The following is a 23491-nucleotide window of genomic DNA, read 5'->3' as shown; positions in this document are numbered from 1 at the left end:
GTTGGGTGAATGAAGGGCAGGTGCTTGGAAGGGGCCACTGGGCCAAGCTTACACTGGCTGGTCGGGCCCTGCCATTTGTGGCACTGGGCCTTGAGAAGGCAGCTCAACATTCCTGCTCACATCCCTCTTCACCCAATTCAACCTCACTGTTTCTTGAAATCCCAGATCAAGCCCAACCTCCTCTAAGAAACCTTTCTTGATGTCTCCACTGCACACTGATTCTGCCCACTCCCTTCCCTTCCATTCCTTATCTATTTAATAGTTGACTGAGCATCGATTACAGGGGTGAAAAATTTAAAGGCTTTCATGGGCCAGACCAGGTGGGGTTCTGGGGAGCTGAAGCGTACGTGCCACCACTCAGCTCCAATGCCACTCAGTGGGAACGTGGGCCCTGTAATGTCAGGGCCCCTGATTTTTCCAGAGCAGCCAGATATGTGGATTTTTATATGGACTCTTCTAATCATGAAGTGTTTTCACAAATCCAGATTGATAATAGCACACACATCTTGTCCAAGATACCAAGAAGCAAGGAAGTGATCAAACATGGCCAGGGTAATGTCAAAAGGACTCAGATGTCACCTGAATAAGCTTCCTCTGGTCACAGATGGAATGAGGATAATAACTGTCATGGACTGGAACACATCAAGTTGCTTAAATCTGTAAGTTCATAATTACACTAAAAAGTAAACATAAAAAATTGAATTGGTCATATTTTGAGGATATTTGAAAACCAATTCATCATTTTAACAACTGGTGAATAAAAAAAAATAAAAGATTTATTCTGCCTTTTCTATATGAACTGTGCCTCACGGTAACCAAATAGTTGTTGAGGGTAAATTTCTCTATATGGAAATATTCCAGCTAATGAACAGAAGGAATGATAGAATTAGAGTGCCCCCATCTGCAATCCTAATGAGTTACCTAATGAATTATCTAGGCAATGCTTATCAATGACTGGTAACAGCACATAACCAGGTATTGCATACCTGTTGGTGGAAGTACACAGCACCTCAATCCTGCCTACAAGTGGACCTGCCCCCCACTCCCCAACACAAACAATTGAATCCAAATCTGAGCTCGATCTCATTACTCAACCACCAACTTACAAGAAACAGGGCACAAAAGAACCCGTTAAGTGTTTCCAAGAGATGCAATCAGCAAACACCAGACTGCGAGAAACTCTATAGCACAAATGACCCAATTCCTTCAACAAAATACTGCAAGAAAAGAAAAGAAAAGAGAGAGAGAGAGACAGGGAGAGAGAGAGGGAGGAGTAGAAACCTATAGATAAAAAGGGATTATACCAACCCACTGTAACATGTATATGACCTATGTTTACCTCAATTCAAATGATTAAACTGTAAAAAGAACATGTGCATCTGGGGAAATGTAAATACAAGTTTTTGATGTTAAAGAATTATTGTTAATATTGTTGGTATAGTAAAAAGATTGCAGTAAAAGGTAACCCTGTAAGAAAGACTGATGGGAGAAATCAATCTCCCAACAGGTAAATAAACACAAGCTGGACAGGCCTAAACAGAGTGGCTCTCAGTGCAGCAGAAGTTCATAAGGGACAGAGATCAGGGTGGCTGGTCCAGGCAGAGAAGGCTTCTTATGTGGAATGGGACTTGAGGCAGGCAGGGGTGACGTTCAGGAGGACTGGGGCACGTCTCGGGGTACAGAGAGGGCTGTGACCCTAGGCATCGCGTGTGTGGCCAGGACACCTGAGACTGGGGCTGGGTTAGGTTTTCTACCCTGCACCAAGCGAGGACCCTCCCCACCCAAGGCCCAAGGCAGGCACCACAGGGCTGCCTGGGCTCTTCTCCCGGCCCTGACTCCCACCCCACTGCTCTGAAGGGCCCTCTCACCTCTGGGGCTGAGTCCACAATGCTGGCTTTCCTCCCCGCTCTGCTGTTGCCTGGTGGCTTGGATGGCATTTTCTGGAGGAAGTCAGAGATCCTCTGAACCAAGAAATCGCGGTCTTTCAGGTTGGCAAACAGGAAGGTCATTTTGCTCTTGGTGCTAATGGACAGAGGGCTGGGCAGGACACTGGAGCTATCAGCTTTTTCGACAATGGTCACCTGAGAAGACAAAAACACCATTTGGAGGTCAGTATCTTGGGATGTAAAGCCAGATGGTTTTGTGAAGCTGAGAGCATAGTGGGCTTAGGTCGTCTTCTCTCAGGCATGGGGCAGGGAGTGGACGAGGGGCTTTCCAGGCCTGGCCGATTCACATTCTGACTCTGCCGCTTGCTGCTGTGTGAGTTACGGGCATGTCTGAACCTCGTTTTTTCAGCTGTTGATGGGTGTGAGCATATCAGCCTTGCAGGACCGTCATCAGGATGGTGACACAGAAGGTAAAGCCTGAGCCCAGCTGCTGGCCCCGATCAGCTTCCCCAAGATGGACAGTCATGTCCCTGCCCTACAGCACAGTGAGCAAGCCCTCCTGAGCACTCATTCCCTCGGCACTTCCTGATGTGCGTCCTGGGCCCAGTTCTGACTGCGAGGTGTGTGAACAGAGCAGTACAAGTGTGCAGGGCACAGGATGGGCTTTGAGGGGGCACCTCTGCAGGGCCCGCAGCCCGGGGTGGGTACAAACAATGGACATGCAGGCTAATGAACACGGTCACCAGGGCTGGTGGGGGCCACAGGGCAAGCTGGGAGGCCGCTGGGCTGCTTCCTGTTGAAGGCACCTCTAGGGAGGTAGTAACTGAGCTGAGACCTGGTGCAGCCAGACGAAGAGCTAGGGGAGAGGCCAGCAACCACCCCGAGGAGGGGGCCAGACTGGCGTGATGGACAAAGAAAGACCGGAGAAGCTGGGGCAGAGTGAGAAGGGGTGGGCAGAGAGAGAGAGAGAGAGAGAGAGAGAGAGAGAGAGTGTGTGTGTGTGTGTGTATTTCAGTGTGTAAGTGTGTGTGCCTGCATGTCTGTGTGTGGGCCAAGGTCTGACTAGGGGTGGGTGGACTGAAGGTCTTACAGGTCACAGCAGGCAACTGGAGATTCTTCTAATCACAGAAGACACCGGAGGATTCTACCCAGGGTGAGCAGATGTTTAAATTATGTTGGCTGCTGTGGAAGGATGGGATCTAAAGGATAGGTCCTCAAGCCTTAGGTGCAGACAAGGTACTGCTGAGGTGACCCAAGCAGACAGCTTGTCTTAGATGGTGGCTGTAGAGAGGAAGGGACATGCTCCGGAGAGCAAGCTGACAGGACATGCCACGGTCAGGACGTGGGAATGAGGCCAGGTCAGAATCAAGGATGGCTCCCGCGTTCCACCTCAGCAAATGGATGGAAGGGGTGTCACTTCCAGAGGCGAGGATGAGATTTGGGAGCACAAATTCAAGAGCCCAGTGGACACATGAGTGTGGCTGGCATGAGTGAGGAGCCCCTGTGAAGCCCCCTGGTTAGGATACTGAGGTCAGTGTTGGGCAGGGGCCTCCATCAGGACCAGCTGCAGAGCCCCATCCCAAGAGCTTCCTGGCTCAGCCAGAGCTCTCTGCCATCAGGAATGTCAGGACCCATCAGGAGAAATGGAGCTGGGCCTAAGATGACCCTGTAGCCAGCCCCCAGGTCTCAGGGTCAGGTCAGTACAGCACCCACGACAAATCCACAGACCTAGTGCCAAAAGAGAGCGTGGGGTCAGGGGCCACCTCTGAGCCCCTCAGCCTGGAGCTGTGGCTCCTTTAAGTCCTTTGTCTCTGACTTCCCTTGGGGAAACTGAGGCAGCACACTACCTCACACCTATTCGCAACTATACGTGCAACTTCAGGGCTTTGCACAAAGGCCAGGGAGGTCCCACTGCTTTACATTTTAAATAGAATCAAAATACTGTGTTTTAGCTTATAGCTTAAGAACCTCACTTAAACCTCAATTAAACAGCCAGTATGCCCTGTTGGGCCATGAGGAAAAGGAGGCCTTGGAGGGGTGGGGGGCTCTCCCTCACTGTCTACACCTTCACAACAGCACAGGACAAATGGCCTTGTTTCTACCAGAGTCACCGTGGAAGCCCAAGAAACTGGAGAAAAAATAACTCTGACAGGTGAGAGCTGACCCCACCCTTGACAGGTGATAGTTGACCCCACTCCTGAAAGGTAAGAGCTGATTTCCGATGACTCTCCTAGAGCCTGAGCCACAGCCAAGGCAGGTGTCAGGAGAGGAACAGTGAGGTGGCCTCTGAGAGTAACATGGGGCTGGGGTGGGATCAGAGTCCTCCACGCCCAGCCAAAGCAGGGCTTTGCCAAAGTCTAACTGCAAGGCCCAAGGAGGCAGGACTAGGGGACACTCACCTGCAGGAGGCCACTGGGCTCTGACCAGGGAGGTGTGGGTCCTTGTTGAGGTTTCCTTATGTCCCACTGTGAGCTCTGCTGGCAGGCCAAGGCCCACCGCATCTCCCCACCAGGTGAGGTTGATCCCTGAGGGGGCATCCAGTGCACCCCACTCCCGCCAGGGCCTGGTACACGACAGGTGCTCAGGGAGCACATGAACCACCATGTGCCCTCTGCACTCACATCACTAAATCCTGAGGGGCTTCCCGGGCTGGGGACCTGGCCACGTGCCCTGGTAAGAGAGGGCAGCACTGGCGAGGACCCAGGGCTCACCTCCCGCAGGGGTATGATGAGGTGGCAAGCATCCTCTTCCTTGCTGGCAAAGCAGATGTAGTTGCTGGAGATAAACATCTGGCCAGGGATGTGCAGCTTGTTGAATGGGGTCCACAGGGTGCAGCCTGTGTGGCCGTCCAGGCGCTCGTCCCCGGGCAGCCGGAACGTGGCACGGTAGCACTCGTTCTTGGCTCGAGCGTCCAGGTCTCTGGTGAAACCGAGGTGGGGGAGATAGAAAAGCGGACAAGAGTTGGGGCTAGCACACTCACAAGGTGGCCTCATGCCCTCGGTTTCCACATTGGATTCAGGCTCGTGGGGGTCCTCCTGTGAGCAAGTTGTGCCCAGGGATCTCAGAGTTCAATAACACATGCACAGTGAATGGTCAAGTAGTAAAATGTGGACATCTGTATGACCAGCAGAGGAGTGGTCAACAAACAGCACGCTCGGTACTGAGGGTGGGTAGTGCCCAGAGAGTGCCTGCACCCGCCCCGCCGCTTCTCACTAGGAAGACCAGCCCCACCTAGAAACTCAGACATGGCCTCCCGACAGGCAGGTGTGGAGTCAAGACTAAAACACAGGGTGCTGGGATTTCCCCAGCAGTCCAGTGGTTAAGACTGTGCTTCCACTGCAGGGGGCATGGGTTCGATCCCTGGTAGGGGAACTAAGATTCCACATGCCGCGTGGTGCAGCCAAAAGAAAAAAACACAGGGTGCTGTTGCTCAACGGAAATGCACACTCGCCAGTCCGATGGCTGTGTGAGGCAGGGGCCCAGTAGCCAGTTCCTCGCCCCTGCGGTGGCCCTGTCCTCGTAAACATCTCTCTCTTCCCAGCCCCATGGGGGCCGCTAGCAGCCTGAGCTCGGCCTGGCAGGCACACCTCGATGGACAATGCCAGAGACTATCAAGTCCGGCCCTGCTCATTTTCTTTCTGGAAGGTTCTGAAAGCCACCGTGTCACTCGTATCAGGAAAGTAACATCCTTGGACAGCGTTCTGGTCCTGAAGATGCACCCAAGAGTCTGGGCCTAGGCCACAGTCTCTGAGCACACAGGTGTGAATCTGGCTGTGGGACCCAGGGGCTCAGGGAATCTCTGAGCTCCTGGCTGGCTTACAGGTTTCCCCTGAAGCTGCAATGGAAGAGTGAGAACGGAGTGCTCCGGAGGGGCCAGCCCCAGTGAATCATTCCTCTGTCTACCAATTCCCACAGACAGGGTGGCAGAGACCTCAGACCTGTGCAGGGCTGTCTCCTGGGGCCTGGGGTCAGGGCCCAGGGGTCCTGAGAAGAGCTGTCAATCATGGCGGGATGGAGGTGGTGTACCCTGAGCTGGGATTCTGAAGCTTTCCCGAAGGGGCCTGTGGGGATGCCCTGGCTGACGTGGTGGGGTGCCTGTCCTGGGCTCCACTGCTCACTTCGGGCTAAGGCACTGGGGCCTGGGGCAAGCTGCTCTACCTCCCTGTGCCTCAGCTTCCTGTCTGAGACCAAGGAGCCTGCGAGAGCCTCCCCACCCCAGGGCTTCGAGAAGTAACGCATGAAGAACTCCCTCCACGTCAGTGTCAGCGGTAGGTTTTTCAGGATGACGCCTCCGTGAATCTCCTGGTGCCCTCCCCACTATCGAAAACCACCCCTTTACATGGCCCCCTTTCCACGCAGGGAGCCTGTGAAGGGTGAGGAGGGCAGGTCCCTGCTGGGGGTGGGGGAGGCGCAACGCACCGCTTCAGAGCCGAGATGTTCCTGTGCGGCCGGGGGGGCCTGGGCAGTGCTTTGTCTTCCAGGAAGCCCTCGCTGTCCAGTAGCTGCCGCATGGCCAGGTTGGCCAGCTGCTCCATGAGCTTGAAGGTCTCGCTGATGTTGAGGAACATGGAGAAGAAGAGCTCCTGGTCCCGGGTGTCCACACGGATGCTCTCAGGGAAGAGCAGCGTGGCGTTCTTCTCCAGCCGTGTGACGTCCACCCACTGCACCACCAGGCTCACTGGACACCAGAGGGGACAGACACACCATCAGGTCAAACCAGCTGGAGGGCTGGGCAGGCAGGCTCCTGACTCCTGCCTGGGCCTAGAACCCACCTGGGGGAGTGGGCAGCATTTATTGCCCGCCCGTTCCCCACCCCCCAGCCCCCGTGCCTGAGCCTAGCTATGCTGGGACACCAGCTCCACGAGGAGGGACTGGGCCGTCCTGGGCCAACCCAGTGCCCAGCCCCGAGAATCTCCTGGGTTTGCCCACCAAACGGCTAAAGGATGAGATGAATGAACAAACAGGTGAGCTAGCTGAGACCCTGGACTTGAGAAGCCCCACCTAGTGGGAGCGCACTGATGTGGGAACAAGTCACGACATGGTGTGACCAGCACAGAGAGGACACTGGCCCCTGCCTGACGAGGAGATGCAAAGGTGGGAGAAAGGCAGCGGAGGTCGTGACAGGTGTGTGTGCATGGCTGGGAGCCGGCCTTGCTGGGCCCAGGAAAGGCCACACTGAGAGCAGCTAAAGCCCTGGGGGCTCTTTCTGGGGGCGACATGGCAGCAGAGTGCACTGGCTGGGAGTCTGCCTTTTGTCCTGAGGCCAGGGCTTCCTGTGGGGAGGGACCTGCAGCAGGTGGCTGCAGGGGCACACGTCCAAGGCACCATGTAACCTGGAGCCGCTCAGGGACGATCCGTGCCCTGGCACTCTACTTGAAAGAGGGGAGGCCCTGTGCAGAAAGTCACTATGTGAAGAACTGTGCTGGTTGATGTATACATGACAGGAGCCCCCAAGAGCCCGGTGATGCCTGGTTCAAGTCTGGAGTTCTGGTCGTGGGCCACTAGGTTCTGGGGAGACCCTCTGGTGGGTGTGTGGGGACAGAATATCCGGGGGCTGAGGAGGGATAGCCCTCAGGAACTCTGACAGTCTGGGGAGGCGGTACACTTTCTAGAGGCGAGGGCGAGGGCGAGGGCGAGGGCGAGGGCGAGGGCGAGGGCAGAGGAGGATGCCCTGAGGATGACGGGGCCAGCTGGGGGACTGGGGCTAGGGGGGACACAGGGGGCGCTCCTGCTGCCTGCACTCACCCTCCTTGCCCAGCAGGAAGGAGTAGAAGCACAGGTGGTTGACGGTCAGGTAGAGCCAGCCCTGCCGCGGCACGCGGCCCTTCCAGTAGCTGCAGGAGTAGTAGTTGACCAGCTTCTCTCCCTCGGGCATCCCAAACTGCTTCCGCATTTTCAGCTCGGCCTCCTTGAACTTCCCAGGGTCCTCATCTCCCTGGGGCTGCAGGTTCTTGTTCTCTTCTGCGATGATGCCCTGTAGGAGGACAAGGGGACTGGTTCCCGCAGGGAACTCAAGTGGTGGGACCCAGGACTCTTGGACGCTGGCCCAAGGGCCACAAGCAGGTAGGCCTGTCGTCTGCTCTGGCCAGACAGATGCTGGGCAAGTTCCCCTAACTCTCTGAGCTATTATCTCTACTGGATCAGAGAAGGGAACTTTTAAATTTACATTTTAGTTATTTTAATGTAAATATCTGAAAAATATAATACATAAACACGGTAAAAAAATGCAAGTAGTAGAAAAGTGTGTTCAATAAGAAGGGAGTCTCCATCTCCTCTGCTGTTGTAGCCACTTTGTTTCCTCCCAGACAGGCTGGCACTGATGCACCTTTAAGCAAATACATGCAATCTGCTCTTTCCCCTCTTTCTTTGCCCAAATGGGATCTTGCTGTGGCACTGTTCTGTGATGTGCATTTCTTGTGACAACGTCTTGGGGGATGTTCTGTACTTGATACTCCCCCCCACACACGCCAGGGGGCTCCTGCCTCTTGCCCCCGCTCAAGGCCCACAGACCAGCTGCAGGACCCACCCAGCTCAGGACCTACCCAGCTCAGGGTCCAGAGACCAGCCACAGGTCCCACCCAGCTCAGGGCATATCTATGCTGTATCCCGCCAGCATCTTCACTGGGCTCAGCGTGCCCAGAGACATCACCCTGGGCCACAAAGCCAACCCCAAACCTCCTGGGGTAAAACAGGTTCTTAGCGCATTTGGCTCAAAATGTACATGCAGATCTTCCAGGGGGATGATGACTTGATAAGCTAAAGTAATTCAGGGCAAGTGTTGCGGCCCAGACTGCTGCTTCTGCTGAGCCTCCTGGCAGCCTCGAATTCCTGTATCCATGAGCAGGGACAACAGCCAGGAGTTGGGGTGAGGACCCAAAGGTAAGGTGTACCTCCATCTCAGTATAGCCAGTACCACTGTAGCTGCAACTCCAACCTCTTCTCTCTCTCAAGCTGCCTCTGGTGCCTCCCCAGAACACTACTGCAGGAACTAGCTCTATGTCTGGGAAAGAGGCTCTGGCAAAACACCCTTCTCGTTACTAAGGCCCTGCCCTTGTCTTCTGCTGCCCTCAAATGCACCTACTGGGAGGTTGGGGAAGGGGTCCCACCAGTGGAAAGGTGGGCCCCAGACAGCCTGTGGGCCATCACGGCACCCTGTCCCTCAGGCCACCTTCCTGGGTCTCAGCTGGCAGCCCCCTCTCCCCACTCCTTCAGCTGCACCTGGGAGACCCCCAAGCAGGGAGCAGAGGGGCTGACACTCTGCTTTGCATTTTCCTCTGCATTGTCTGCTGGCCTCTACTCAGGAGTAATGGTCCTCACCAATGGGAATGAACGGCCTGGCTCACAGGACTGGGATTTTGTTTGTTGGCTGATACAACTGGACTGTAAAAATCACTGGGCAGATTTTAAATTACTGATTCAATTCCTGTAATGGTTTTAGGCATATTCAAGTTTCCTATTTCTTTGTGAGCCTCAGTTTAAGTTCTATTATGTGGTAGACCAAATAATAGCCCCCCCAAAGATGTTTACATCCCAATCCCCAGAAGGGTTGAGAGAGACTGACTGGTTGACTGAAGAGGTCATGCTGCTGGCATTCAAGAGAAAGGTTAAGGGCCAAGAATCACGGAATACGAGGCTCCTGAAAGCTGCAAAAGGCAAGGAACAGATTCTCCCCTTAGAGCCTCCACGAGTCAGCCCTGCCAATTCCTTGATTTTAGCCTGTGAGATTCATTTCAGACTTCTGACCTCCAGAACTGTAAGAAAAGGAACTTGTGTTGTTTTAAGCCACTAAGTTTATGGTAACTTGTTACAATAGCAACTGGAAACTAAAACATATTATTTTAAGAGTGTCCATCTTGTCTCACTTCTTACAATTTATGGGCTTAAAGCTGTTTATGGCATTCTCTTTCTCTCTTTTTTTTTAAGATTTTTTTGATGTGGACCACTTTTAAAGTCTTTATTGAATTTGTTACAATATTGCTTCTGTTTTATGTTTTGGTTTTGTGGCCACGAGGCATGTGGGATCTTAGCTCCTGGACCAGGGGTCAAACCCACACCCCCTGCATTGGAAGGTGAAGTCTTAACCACTGGACCACCAGGGAAGTCCCCTTACTCTCTTTTTTCTTAACCCTGCTTTTATTTATTTATTTTTATTTTTATTTAAAAAATTTATTTATTTTACTTAGTTTTGGCTGCATTGGGTCTTCGTTGCTGCACGTGGGCTTTCTCTAGTTGTGATGAGCGGGGGCTACTCTTTTTGTTGCGGTGCGCGGGCTTCTCATTGCGGTGGCTTCTCTTGTTGCAGAGCACGGGCTCTAGGCGCACGGGCTTCAGTATTGTGCCACGCGGGCTCAGTAGTTGTGGCTCACGTGCTCTAGAGCACAGGCTCAGTAGTTGTGGCGCACAGGCTTAGCTGCTCCGCAGCACGTGGGATCATTCTGGACCAGGGCTTGAACCCGTGTCCCCTGCACTGGCAGGCGGATTCTTAACCACTGCGCCACCAGGGAAGCCCCTAACCTTGATTTTTAAATAGATGCTCTCATATTTCATTCCCAACATCACTTATTTGAGGTTTCTCTCTTTTGTCCTGGATCACTTTTGCCACAGGTTTGTTTATATTTTACATCTGTTTTTGGACAGATGTTTTTTACATCTGTTGCTTTTCTGTATCATTCCTTTATTTTCTAAGGAATTAACTTCTTCCCTTTGTTACAGGCATACCCTGAAGATACTGCAGGTTTGGTTCTGAACCATAGCAATAAAGCAAATATCGCATTAAAGCAAGGCACAAATTTTTTGGTTTCCCAGTGCATATAGAAGTTACGTCTACACTATGCTGTAGTATATTAAATACGCAATAGCATTATGTCTAAAAAAATAAGGTACCTATCTTAATTAAAAAATACTTTATTGCTAAAAAACTGCTAACTATAATCTGAGCCTTCAGCGAATAGTAATTTTTTTGTGATAACTATATTTCCTTCTTTCTAATTTCCTGGTTTCTCTGGCGTTCTAACTTACTGAATTGGACACCTGGCTCATTAGTTTCCACCCTTTCTTCTTTTCCTCACATTATAAAACATAAAATGTAAGGCTTTAAATTTCCTTCTGTGCGCTGCTTTTGCTACATCTCACAAATTCTGATAAACAGTGGTATTTCCATAATTGTCCAGCTCTCAGTTTTTGTTTTTTTTTTTTTGTGGCCTCGCATCTTACAGGATCTTAGTTCCCTGACCAGGGATTGAACCTGGGCCCCAGCAGTGAAAGTGCCAAGTCCTAACCACTGGATGGCCTGGGGATTCCCTCAATATTTTCTAATTTCCATTTTTTCCTTTGACTCATCTAGAACTTTATTCTGTTTTGTTGGTTAGTTTGTTTGGGCCTGGCATAATGGAAACATTCCATAATGTTGCTGTTATTATTATTATTGCCCAGCTGGCTCATTAGGAGAGTGAAGACTTGCCTCTGCTCTCTTTGTCTATTTTCCTGGAACTAGAAAGGCAACACAGGTCCCACCCTGAACCCCAAGGTACACAGAGAACTGCTGAGGAACTCTTGGTGTCATCTGCCCAGGTCTAGGAGGTTCTGGCATAATGAAGTCACAAGGGCTTGCCCAACGTAAGTTTGCATCATGAAACTTTGACCCGGTAACTGCCCTCTGAGGAATCTAACCCAAGGCAATAATCCAACAGAAAGAAAAAGACACACACACACACACACACACACACACACACACACACACTCAGATAAATGCTCATTATGTAATTATTCCCTAAAGAGGAAACAATCTAAACATCACTGTGCTAAGCTTTCACACATTGCTACAATCCTCATAATTATTTTGCTAGCTGTAAAATATTCCACTAAGAATACCACATATGACTGACCAAGTCTCCTGAATATAAAGTGCTCAGCCCAGTACTGTAAAGAAAATACTCAATAAATGCTATGTTAGCAAGTATGAGCACTCTCAATTTGCAGAGGAAAGAACAGCTGCTTCCCCTCTTACCTTGGGACTGGGAGGCATTGTTTCCAGCCTTTTTGCTGACAGTGTTGCAGAGATCATCCTGATACATACATCATTCTGGACATATGAATACACTGTAGGGTAAATTCCAAGGAATGGAATTGCTGGGTCAAAGTGTCTGTGCATTCTGAAGTAAGGTTAGTTTTATAATAGAAATATACTTTAAATTATCCTGTCATTTCCAACTTCTTCCTCTGTTGGCCAAGAACTGGCTATCAGAGTTGTGTATCTGCATATTTGCTGAGGCCCTTTGCAGGGAATGGAAACTCTCAGCTAAGCTTAAACTCTGGTGGCTGGCCAGTAGATGGGGCCTGCATACGATGAGTTCAACTGCCCCTTTCAACACTAAAAGAAGAAGATCAGACCCTTCGTTTCCATCTCTGTTTAATGGGGGAAAGAACTACATGGTGTTGTCTGAAAGTTATAGAAGATGACAAAGGTGAATGCTGGTAGCCCAGAAAAGGGACTGAGAACCAGTAGTGGAAAGTGAATCTTACGTGTATCTTGCCCTTGACGAAGGTGGTGATATCTTCCTCATTGTCAAAGATGGACAGTGTCTGGAGTAAGTTATTTTCCAGCCATTCCCAGTGTTTTGTGATCTCTTTGCGGGAAGAACCTAGGGAGGTTTGGTGGCATAAAGAAAAGGAAAATCATAAAATCACCAGGCCTTAAACATAAACTCAAGAGAGATTAAAATGGGTGACCTAATTTGCTATACCAAAGTGACTACAATCTTTGAGCTGCTTACTCTTTCCTTCTTTATGTATATGACAGAAGTCATAAATGGTCCTGATAAAAACACAAAATAAAAAAATTCAGATAGAATTACAGAGTCATGAGGAAAATAAAGCCTCAATTTCCCTCTAATGCCCAGAGTTAAGAGTGACTGCTAGTTTCCTCTGTGTCCTACCAGAAATAGTCTATACATTTGCAGGTTTGCTTACTTACTTTTCTTCGAGATAAAAGGACTTAATGTGGTCTTCCACGTACAGGTGATTAGCCAGACACAGTCAGACTTGGTATAGGTGACTGTGGCTCTCCTGGGAATTTAGGCATCCACAGATGGCAGCTGGAGCTTCCTGGAGGACTCCAGGCCCCTGGCTGGCTGGTCTCCTGCTGGGCCAGAGGTGCCCATCCCTCTCTCTGAAGCCAGATGCCCCACCCAGGTCTTTGCCTCCTCCTCCTCATCCCAGTTCACAACCCAACCTGGATCCCGTCTCTTCCAGGAACCCCTGTCTGACCCTTTCAGTGTCTGGCTGGCCCCCAGTGTCTGCCCCACCTGGGAGGGGGTCCCTGTCCTCCTCAGGGAGGGGTCCTTGTGGGCACTGTAGGCCCAGTGGAAACGGGAGAACTCAGAGAGGCAGCCCATCGCCACTCCCAAAGAGTGAGGCAGCTGTTTTCTCTGCCTCCATCAGGGAATTGGGAAAAGGGGCCCCAGGAGGAGAATTGAAGGGATGAGGGAAGTCCCCGCCGGGCCTGGCTTCCGCTGCCCCTCTGGCACCCCACTTTTTGGGGTTTTTCATGTGTCTGGCATGGGGTTTTTGCACTTAAGAACTCTTCTCTGAATGAATTAACACAAGAACAAGAAAAGGAGTGAAGGCTCTGCTTCCTTTTCAGCATCCTGGGGTGGGACAGTCTGTGGGCTGCAAGCACCCAGAAGCCCAGCTGCTTCTGTGACCACGGAAGGCCCACACACTCGGCATGGAGGGAGCGTTAGCGAAGACATGAGTCCGGCATGACTGTGGACCACAGACATTTTTTGCTGGGCACCCGATCCCTGGTCACCCCATCCTTCACTGCCTGGCTACAACTTTTCCAACAGCTGAAGACTCAGCTCTGACCCCGCCCTGGCCAGGCTGAGCTGGTCCCTGTCATCTCCTCTGGCCCAGGCATCTGCTCATTGCTCTGTCACATGTCACAGTCCAGCCTGACTTGGTTAGGGTCGATTTGTTTCTTTACATTTACCCAAGAGGCTCACCACCCTAACAAGCAATTCCACAGAAAGACCCTCTCCCATGGGTCTGTGGGAGGATGCCCATGTGAAAATGATTAAACCCAGAATCATACAACCAACAGTGATAATCATAACAATAGATAACTATAAATAGAAATTACCTCTGGAAGTTCCTAAATCATCCATAAATTATTTTTGTTTTCATTTTTCTTTGTGTATCTATTATGGCCTCCTTTCCCTAGTGCACAGAGGCCAAGGTCTAGTTGTTAGGTGAAGGGAGTTCTTTCTTTCTTGCTCTTTTTGCCAAGAACCCACATTTGAATTTGGAAGTTGGATTTGCATGTGATGCAACCCTCTTACACACATGTTCCTGGCAGCCTAAAACAGAGGAATTTTGTCCACAATGCCTGTGTGGATCTGTCTGCATTTTAATTATAAATATTTACATATATTCACTTAAAAGAATTATTAGTTAAAAGCAACTCAATCTTCATTTAGCACTAAGTAAACACTGAAACTATGTCATCTCTATGCTAGGTACTGGGAATAAAAAATATAATAGCTAATTAAATTATTAAGTGCTATTTCTGTTTTCCAGAACTTTTTATGGATTATCTTAGTTGATTCTTAGAGCACCCTGGACACAGGTACAGTTATTTTCATTTTATAGGATGAAGCTGAGGCACAGAGAGGCTGAGTACGTTGCCCAAGGTCACCGAGCTGGGAAGTGACCACACCATAACGCTGATCCACGCTGCCCAGCTGCAGAACCTGCCCACACCCTCAGGGAATTGCTGGCCTAGTGGGAGAGCCAGCGAGCCTTCAGTGCAAAAGTGCAGGTGGAGACATGGCAAGTCTAGAGGAGGGAGAAGGGTAGGTACATGAGTCTGGGGAATCTGGGAAGGTTTTCCATAGGATGTGCCATCTGCGTAGGTACTCAACAGAGCAGGAGGAGGTAAAGTGGACATGGGGCGACGCTGTAGGTACACCAGCCAGGACAGGTATGGTTAAGAACTTCAGGCCCTGCAAATGTCTTGTCTGGCCGAAGGCCAGGTGTGAGTTGGTGGGGGGAGGAAGACAGAAATGAAGGCAGGCAGACCCTGAAAAGTCCTTTAATGGCAGTCTAAGGAGTGGAGATTCAGTGGCAGGTGTCAGTAGGTGTCTGCTTTTGGAGAGCTGAAGAGAGGTGGTGGGTAAAAACAGAGAGGCATGAGCAGATGAGCACAGGGGCCTGACCAGGGCAGGGACTCCACGGTGCAGCTGGGTCCCTCCCCAGCAGCAGGCCCTGATGCCACCAATGGGGTTCCCACAAGGCCCCCCAGAGTAGCCACACTCCTCTCTCCCCACAGAGAGGCTGCTCTCACTGCCACTGCCCCTCTCCACCTGCTTCCTGAGAAGGAACACCTTGAGACAAAGATGAACATCTCAAGGGCCCATTTTAGAGTGAAGCGTCTCATATTAGCCCAGGCACACACCAACTGCCCTGGGCCCTACCACACAGGAAGCCTCTCTCCTGCGAGTGCCCCACTCTGGGCACCCTGGTGCCTTCACCCCTTAACCTCTCCCCCAGCCCCCCAAGCTGGAGTCCAGCTGTGAACACTCCCAACACCTCTTCTCAGGTCTCCAAGGAAAACCATTATCCTGGGGGACAGTGACACTGTGGCTTCTAGCACAGAGAGATTTTCAGCACAGTGGACACGAACAGGTGCTCTGGGTCTGATCTGTGGTTCTGTGTGACTTTGGGCAGGTTACTTAACCCCTCTGGGCCACAGTTTCCTCATTTTCAAAATGGGGAAAATCAAAGTTCCACCTTCTGGAGTTGTTGGGAGGTTCACATGTCTGGCATGCAGGAAGTGCTGTCTGAGTGCCAGCTATTACTGCTGTTTTATCCCAGGGACCTCAGCCAGGCTGGTCCAGCTGAAAGGGGACTTCCTCCTGGACTCCTGGGAGGGTGGGTGTGTCCTCCGAGGAGGACAGCTACCGGCGATTCTCGTTATTCACAGTGGTTATGTTCTACAAAGTCTCCTGGAACACTGAATTTGCCAGTACTGCTCCCAGGGGAGCTACAGGGCTAAGTTCGTGCGAGCCTCTGGTCACAACATTTTCACCAACTGATCAATACACTACTTTGCCTTATATGTCTTTCTGCTTAAAGACACCTCATTTAATATATATTTTTAATACCCTAGCATTGAACTCACAGCCAGAAGCACTGTAACTCATGCCTGAAGGAAGCTCATCTAACTCGTATTTCTCCATGAGGCACATCACAGCTTCCCGCGCTTAAAAACACCACACAGCACTTCAGCACTATACCTGGGGCCGTTTTAAACAGCAAAGTCACCAACAGATAACACAAAATGTGAAAAGCATGGTGCTTAGACTTCTAAAAGGAGACGTGTTTATGGTTTGAGAGCTGAAACAAGAAGGCAGAAGGATGCCTTGTTCCACCTCAGCTGGGAACCTGTGTGTCTGGTGACTCAAATTTTTCATTGCTCTGCAGACACACATTTCCACAGATGTCCACAGATGACCCCAAAAGTACCACAGGTATTGATTTTGGGGTTTACAGATCACTTTTAGTGAGTAGGTGAATTAAAAAATATGTAGTCCATGGATAATGATCGGCTGCATCCACCTCGAGAAAAGGTTAGCAGGAGAACATGGACACTGCCCAAGGCCAAGTCCTCAGAGAGGCACGCAGGGCTTCGTGGGGCCCACGTCCGCTCGCCCTGCATCTGTGCGCAGCTGAGCTGCCTTCCTAAGCTGGATGCTGGCCTGGGCTGTGCTGTCTGAACAAGGGGCAGCGTCGGGTTCTCAGTGGGCCACGTCCAATGCAGGAATGCAGGCTGCGTCCCCTCCTCTCTGGGGCAGGCCCTGCCCAGCACCCCTCGTGATCCAGGGCACCTACCGCACGCCACTGTCCAGTAGACCTGCGAGTCCTGGGTCTGGTGCAGGATGCGGTAAGGGGCCACCCGGGCGCTCGAGTCCAGCACCACATCCAGGGTGCCCACGAGAAGACCTGGCAACAGGGCAGAGAGAGGGGAGGGGGAGGGAGGGCTGCGCTGAGAGCTGGGCCTGGCTGGAGGCAGCCAGGAGGGTGGCACTGCCCCCAAAGCCCCAGCCCAGAGGGTGAAACAACTTACATTACCCTGGTCCACTAAATTACTTCTTTTTCCTCAAAGGCCTTCAGCCAGTGTCTGATCCCTATCAAAAAATCCCCTCCCACTTCTTCCTGGAAGCTTCTGCTTGTCCTCCTGACTCAGAAACACTTGCAGGCAGGGGCAGATTCATGTTTTACGGGGCCCAAAGCTTAGATGATCTGGGAGGCCCTCTTCAAGAAAAATACAAAATCAGGTTTGAAAACAAGTATTTCTTCAGAATGAGAAAGTACAACAATGACAATTAAAAACAAAACAACAATACTACAAATATCACAAAATCCAGAAAAATAATATGTTTCATTAACTGCCAGACACATCTCTTAAGACATGTTTGTCTGACATGTGCGGCCTTTTTGGCTGTGTACTCTGATGCCTTTTTCATAAGACGATGATTTTGTAACATCATTTTCCACATCAACGACAGGAAGATAATGTAGCCTCAAAAGTCATGAATAAAAAGAACATGCAAATTTTTAGAATTGTCCAATTTAGGAAAACACCGATCCCGTTTTGTTTTTTTTTTCCATCTCTGAACTGAAGCATTTTAGGGCATTTCAAGTTTTCCTTCTCATCACAATGTCATTGACATTTGGCAATGTCACTATTTCCCCAATAAATTAGAGGAAATGTCTACCTTTTACCACTATTCGATTCATTCTTCTTCATTAATTGAATTACCCAGCTACATAAAAGCCTGTCCATTGTTCCTATTTGAAACTTATTTTTTCCTTTTCATGAAGTGCTACTTTTGGTATGATCTGAAAATATTTTGTTACCATTTTCCTGTTGATATCAGAATAATTTCTATTGATTTTATTGCTCGATTTTAACACTTCTGTTTCATATTCCATTTTTAATTTGATTTTTCCCCCCTCCAGTCGCTAATAAATAAAATAACCAGTTACAAAAGAAGGTACTCTTCACATACATCCAAGTCAGGAGTCTGTAATCTCTCCCTTGTTTTACTGAAATGTTCTAAAATGCCTCTCTAAATTGCAGTTAAAGTGGCATATTCAAGCCTTATCAGTGTTTGGAATAAACTGCTTTTTACTGTTTGTGTTGAGGTTTCTCTTCTGGTCTCAGAAATTTTATTTTAATTCCTATATTGTTGGCATATCCATATTGCAAGACTTGAAAACTTTTTAATGGGCAGGCCATCTCATCACACTCTTCAATGAAGAATCTAGGTTGGTATCTGTTTTTAAAAGACAGCTTGAGTAAAACCACATCACTAACTGTTCCTCCCCCAGGGAGACAGCGGTCAGGAAGCCACGATGTCCATGATGGCACAGGGGAGGCCATGCCAGAGGCCATGCCAGGACTCACCAAACCTAGCTGGAGCAGAGAGTTCAAGGTGTGGTTACCAGGGGGGACCTGGGGAGCTCTGCCTTGGGGGACATGGAGAGATGAGTGTGGTAGAAAGGGCCTTCTCTGTACAGGAAAGCAGAGCACAGAGGGACCCACCCACCTGCTGAGATGATCTGTGGAGAAACAGAGCACAGAACAAGCACTGAAATCTGACACAACGGTATGCTGCTGCAACCAAAGATACTGGTCGCCCAAGCATTGCTTTTCTACATGGGCTTCAAGGTTGACCACCGGTCAGTCTCTCCAGAGGGGCTGCTGTCTAACCTCCACTGAACAGCCTAGTCCAGGAGGCAGGTCCAGCACTGGCTCCTGTGATTCTAGAGGCCTCTGGGAGGGAGCTCAAGGCACCGAAGGGAACAGGTTTCTTGGGAATGGTACAGTCTCTTCCACATCTGGAGGTGTGGCCCAGGAAAGACTGACGGAAGAGCTCTCCTATGGGAAGCTTCTATCTGCATCTGGTAGGACTGCATTAGCTGCTAATGTTGAAAATTAAGACATTTCACAGAAAATTCTCTTGATAACTGGAAGACCTGTCAACATTGGGCCTGAGGTCCTAAATGGCAACAATGGGCCACCCAAGGAGCGCAGGCACTGGTCTGGCCCTAAGACTGACCCAGGTCTGCTTGGGAGTGCCTGGGGCAGGTCCTGGAGCATGAGGGACCTTGGACAACACCCATAGAGGGAATGCCCAGTAGGCATCCCCTGGATCCCAAATGCCACACACTCCAGGAGGTGCCTGTCTGGTCTAGTCCTGTGTAGTACCCAGACGGGCAAAGAGGCACCTTGGCTGGTTCACCGGAACACATATACTGGCGATTCGGCTAAGCCTCGGTCTGCAGCTCCAACGCACCAAGAAGCAGGAAAGGTGGGTGAGGAGAAGCTGGAGGGATGGGGACTGAGGCCAGCAGCAGCTGGAAGGAACTCTGATCTTGCTGAAAAGGCAATTCTTTGGTGAGTTGGGAATGAAGGAGGCAAAAGAAAACGAATGCTTGTGTCACTTGACCCCTCCTCAGAGGCACTTGGAGAAACTAAAGCAGAAGCAGGGGACCGGAAGATCTCGCGGACTTTCAGCTGTGAAATCCCCTTCCAGGAAGCTGCACACGCCTCCGCTAAGCACCGGGAAGCTCACGGGCAGCGAGTCCGGGCAGAGGCGGCCTCCAGCCTTCTCTTGGCCGCCCTGGTTGACCGAAGTCTCCCCACCCGCCTCCTAACGCAAGCGCATCTGTCTTCCTCGAGTCCCTGGCCCCGTCCTCACCTCGCACCACCCCACCCCGTCCCTGCCTCCCACCCGCGGTTCGCGTTCCTACCTCCCACCCCCCAACTCAGTGCCGGCCTCGCGCCCCCAGGCCCCCGCCGCACGCGCTGACGTGCGCGGCCGCAGTGACGCGCCGAGGCTGGGCCTGTCCTGGGCCGCTCGTCCTGGGCCCCGCCGCCCGGCGCCCCCTCCTCGCCCGCCCCGCTGCGGCGCCCACAGGCCCGGCCGCCGCGCGCCTCTCACCCGTGAGGCCGCCGCCCTTGCCGTGGCCCCGGCGCCGCTGCAGCACGAAGAAGGGGTTGGCCCGCTCCGTCACCCACAGCGCGTTGGCCACCAGCACCTCCTCCGGGCCCAGCCACATCGCGGCGCCGTTCACACCGGGCCGTGGCCGGCCAGGCGGAAGCGCCGCCGCAGTCGCCGCGCGGAGCCGAGCGGACGGGGCGGGGCGAGGCGAGCGGGCGGCGCCCCCTGGCGGCCGCCGGGACCAGCGGGCCCTTCGGGCTCGCTGGGCGCTCCGCTCTCCCCACCCGGCCCCGCCCTCCCGCCCAGTTCTCGGGCCACGGGCCGGCTTAGCCCGGCCGTGTCCGCTTCCCTTTCGCCCTTCTCGCTGCAGGCCCCTGCGCTGCAGCCTCATCTAGGAGGAGCGGCCAGGTGCCGGGGCCACGGGCCTCTGGCCGGAATGGTTGAGTCCACGGTCCACAGATAGCAGGGCTTCTGACCTTTTGTAAAAACCCATCCAGGGTTTGCGGGGAAAATGTAGAGAAACAGCATTTGGAGATACAGTTTTGGCTGATTGTTCAGGGCAAGCCAGTGCGTGTTAACATTGGAAAGGGTGTCTGGAAAAGGGTTAGTTGATCGTGGTAACTCAATTTTGGCACTTGGGCCTAAGACGAAGAGAACCTCCGGGAGCCCAGGACAGGTTGTCAGGAAGCCCTAAGGCTGGCAGGGTCCTCAGAAAGCAGTGCAGTCCCTCACTTGATAGATGGGGTCACTGAGGCTGAGTGGTCTTGGGGTCGGGGGCAGGGCCTGCCCTGGGGCCAGCAGGGTCTTCTGAACGGGCATGGGGCGGGCAGCAAAGGGAGGCTGGGGATGTGGATCTCCGCTCTCCCAGTGCTGGCCTGTAGGGGTCGACCGCCTCCCAGTCCAAACATTGACCCTTTTGAGTGAAAGAGGGAGCAGTTAATGCCGTCTGGGGCAATAGGCATGAATCCAGAATATCCAGGGCTAATTGGGATGCAGGATCTGGCCTGAGGCCGCCAGAATCCGGCAGGAGGCCAGAGGGAAGGGGGCACTTTAGAATCATCCCTGGAGGCTTAAGGTGTTTTTTTGTTTGTTTGTTTTTTTATAAATTTATTTATTGTTGGCTGGTTGGGTCTTTGTTGCTGCGTGGGCTTATCTCTCATTGCGTTGAGTGGGGGCTACTCCGCTGCAGTGCGCGGGCTTCTCATTGCGGTGGCTTCTCTTGTTGCGGAGCACGGGCTCTGGGCGAGCGGGCTTCAGTAGTTGTGGCACGTGGGCTCAGTAGTTGTGGCTCACGGGCTCTAGAGCACAGGCTCAGTAGTTGTGGCGCACGGGCTTAGTTGCTCCACCGCATGTGGGATCTTCCTGGACCAGGGCTCGAACCCGTGTCCCCTGCATTGGCAGGCAGTTTCTTGACCACTGCGCCACCAAGGAAACCCCGGTTGTCTTTTTGATTGTTGAGCTGTAAGAGTTATTTATATATTCTAGACACTAGACTGTTATTGGATATATGATATTAAGGCTACTTTCATTATTTTAAATCCAATCCCCACTCATTTACCCTACGAGGTAGATGTTTTAATATCCATATTAAAGAGATAAAACTGAAATCCAGACAGGTGAAGTGATTTGCCAATTTCATACTAATAAGTGGCAGAGGTAATATTAATGTCCAGACCTTTAAGGTTCCAACTCTATTCTACATGTATTGGACATTTGCTGTTTTTGCCCCAACATCCTTTTCTTCCTGTGCAGCATCATGATTTTGCTGTGGCAACCACACCTTACAACTCTCAGCTCCTATCTTTCAGGTGAAGCTGAATGCACTCCTGGGCTGCAGAAGTAGAGCCCATGTTGGCCTTAGCTAATGGCACATTCTACCTCTGTGACCATAGTGGTTCGGTGATGTCCATGTGCTTCCAACCAAGCCAATCAGGGTCAAGGAGATGCCATTCTGGTCCCCTGGGGAAGTAAACCAGCTCTTGTGCTGATGGGGCTACGACCTCTCTGAGCCTGAGAATGCATTTTACTTGGAGGAAGCAAGGCTAGCAAATGTGTCCTGGAGTCAGTGTTTGAGGGCCAAACCATGCTATAAGTGACGTAAGCATACCCATGGCATTTAAGCTTTTGTGAGACACTATACTTCTCTTTGGCTTAAGCCAGTTTGGGTTGGGGTTTCTGACATTTGCAACCAAGAGTCCTCACTGATACAGGTTACCACCAACAGTACTCCATGTGGCCAATGCATCTTTTTCAATAGGTTTTTATTGAAATGGTTATATTAGCAAATCCCACACATACAGGTATACACTATTGGAATATAGGTATATACCATACAATTTTACTACTTAATTATACTTACATCAACCATACATTTCAAAGGGCTAAGATCTGATTGCCAAGAAGTCAGCTCACATTCTACTTGCAGGTGCCTGTGTTCTAGACAAAGTAACCCCCCTATAGTGAACCCCCAAATTAAGCTAATGATCAATTTTGCTTCTTGGATATTTGATGTGTGTTCTTTATGGCACAAGCTATCCAATGGTGAATTAAATTTAAGTGCAGTTTCCCTTTCATCCCTCAATGTGGACAATGTCATTAGCTACATTTAGGTATATCCCAAGCCTCCCCCACCCCAAATTACCTTTGCTACAGTTAGAAAAATAGTTTTGTAACCCACGCTCTGAGAGGTTGTGCATAGTTAGCAGGAACCCAGAGTAAGAGGAACTCTTTGAGTGACCTAAATATGAAAGCAGTAACTTTGATATGAGTATAAAAGCTACTGAAGGTAAAAAAACAATTGTGACATATGTGGCCTAGGACTTGGACCAACTCCTTCTCTTGTACAGGAACAAGATTGTTCTATTAGGTGATGGTGTTCCCCATATTCCAAATAGCATGTCCTAGCTTGGAGTCTTTTCCTGTTTCTGTAATCACACTGGTCAAGTTTCCTTAGCCAGAGCCTTGCTGCTCAGAAGTAGACCCTGCTTTGCATTCTCAGCTTAAGACACCAGATTCTGGCCCCAAGCATGGTCCGAGGGTGCCCCTCATCCAGCTGGGTCAGCAAGACAGGCCTGGGCTGCTAGGGGATGAACAGACATAGTGCCCTCTCCACTCCTCTCTAGGATGGCACGTGTCATCTCAGGCTGGGCACCCAGCAAAGGAGCTGGGACTCTGGCACTGGCCGCACCTACTGACCTGGTCCACGTGGGATGCAGTGGCAGTAAGCAGTAGGCAGTTAGCCTTTCTGCTTAGGAACAGCTTACTCACCTGGGAAAGAAATGGCCTGAGGTGTGATAGTCTACCTACCCCACATCTTTTGTATTCCACAAACATCTTGGCTCAGTACCACCCGGTCACTAGAAAACTCCTTTAATATCACATAGTGTAAATATCCTTGGACCAAATTATGGATGAAGGATAATTCTAAGAGCAAATTAGAGTTCACTTTGTGTTGGGTTAAATTTGTAAAAAATAGCTCAGAACATTCATCTGTAACTAATAGCTGTAAAGAGAGCTGGAGAGAGAGGGTGATAATCCGCTGAGGGGTAAGGAGCTGATGAAGGCCAGTCAGACTTGCCAGATGACCGGCATGCCCCT

At 51.0% G+C, this 23491-nt stretch overlaps 1 protein-coding gene across 9 annotated transcripts in view; it reads right to left on the bottom strand.

Annotated features, from left to right (window-relative positions):
* Positions 1-20091, bottom strand: part of TBC1D9B (TBC1 domain family member 9B) — a 44245-nt gene extending 24154 nt beyond the window's left edge. For 5 of the 9 annotated variants that reach the window (XM_082379290.1, XM_082379293.1, XM_082379295.1 and 2 more), the window contains exons 1-7: positions 19895-20091; positions 16776-16886; positions 12408-12526; positions 7632-7860; positions 6306-6564; positions 4598-4805; positions 1869-2081 (exon numbers count right to left, since the gene is read on the bottom strand). In XM_082379290.1, coding sequence (XP_082235416.1) covers positions 1869-2081; positions 4598-4805; positions 6306-6564; positions 7632-7860; positions 12408-12526; positions 16776-16886; positions 19895-20012 — 1257 coding nt within the window. In that variant the 5' untranslated portion in view covers positions 20013-20091. The remainder of the gene's footprint in view (positions 1-1868; positions 2082-4597; positions 4806-6305; positions 6565-7631; positions 7861-12407; positions 12527-16775; positions 16887-19894) is intronic. The other 4 variants (XM_082379287.1, XM_082379288.1, XM_082379289.1 and 1 more) reach the window with 1 other exon arrangement.
* Positions 20092-23491: the final 3400 nt, after the last annotated feature.

Source organism: Balaenoptera borealis, assembly GCF_965194805.1.
Source record: "Balaenoptera borealis genome assembly, chromosome: 2".
Lineage (NCBI taxonomy): Eukaryota > Metazoa > Chordata > Mammalia > Artiodactyla > Balaenopteridae > Balaenoptera > Balaenoptera borealis.
Note: the sequence above shows the minus strand (reverse complement) of the source record. Positions and strands in the feature narration are given on the sequence as shown.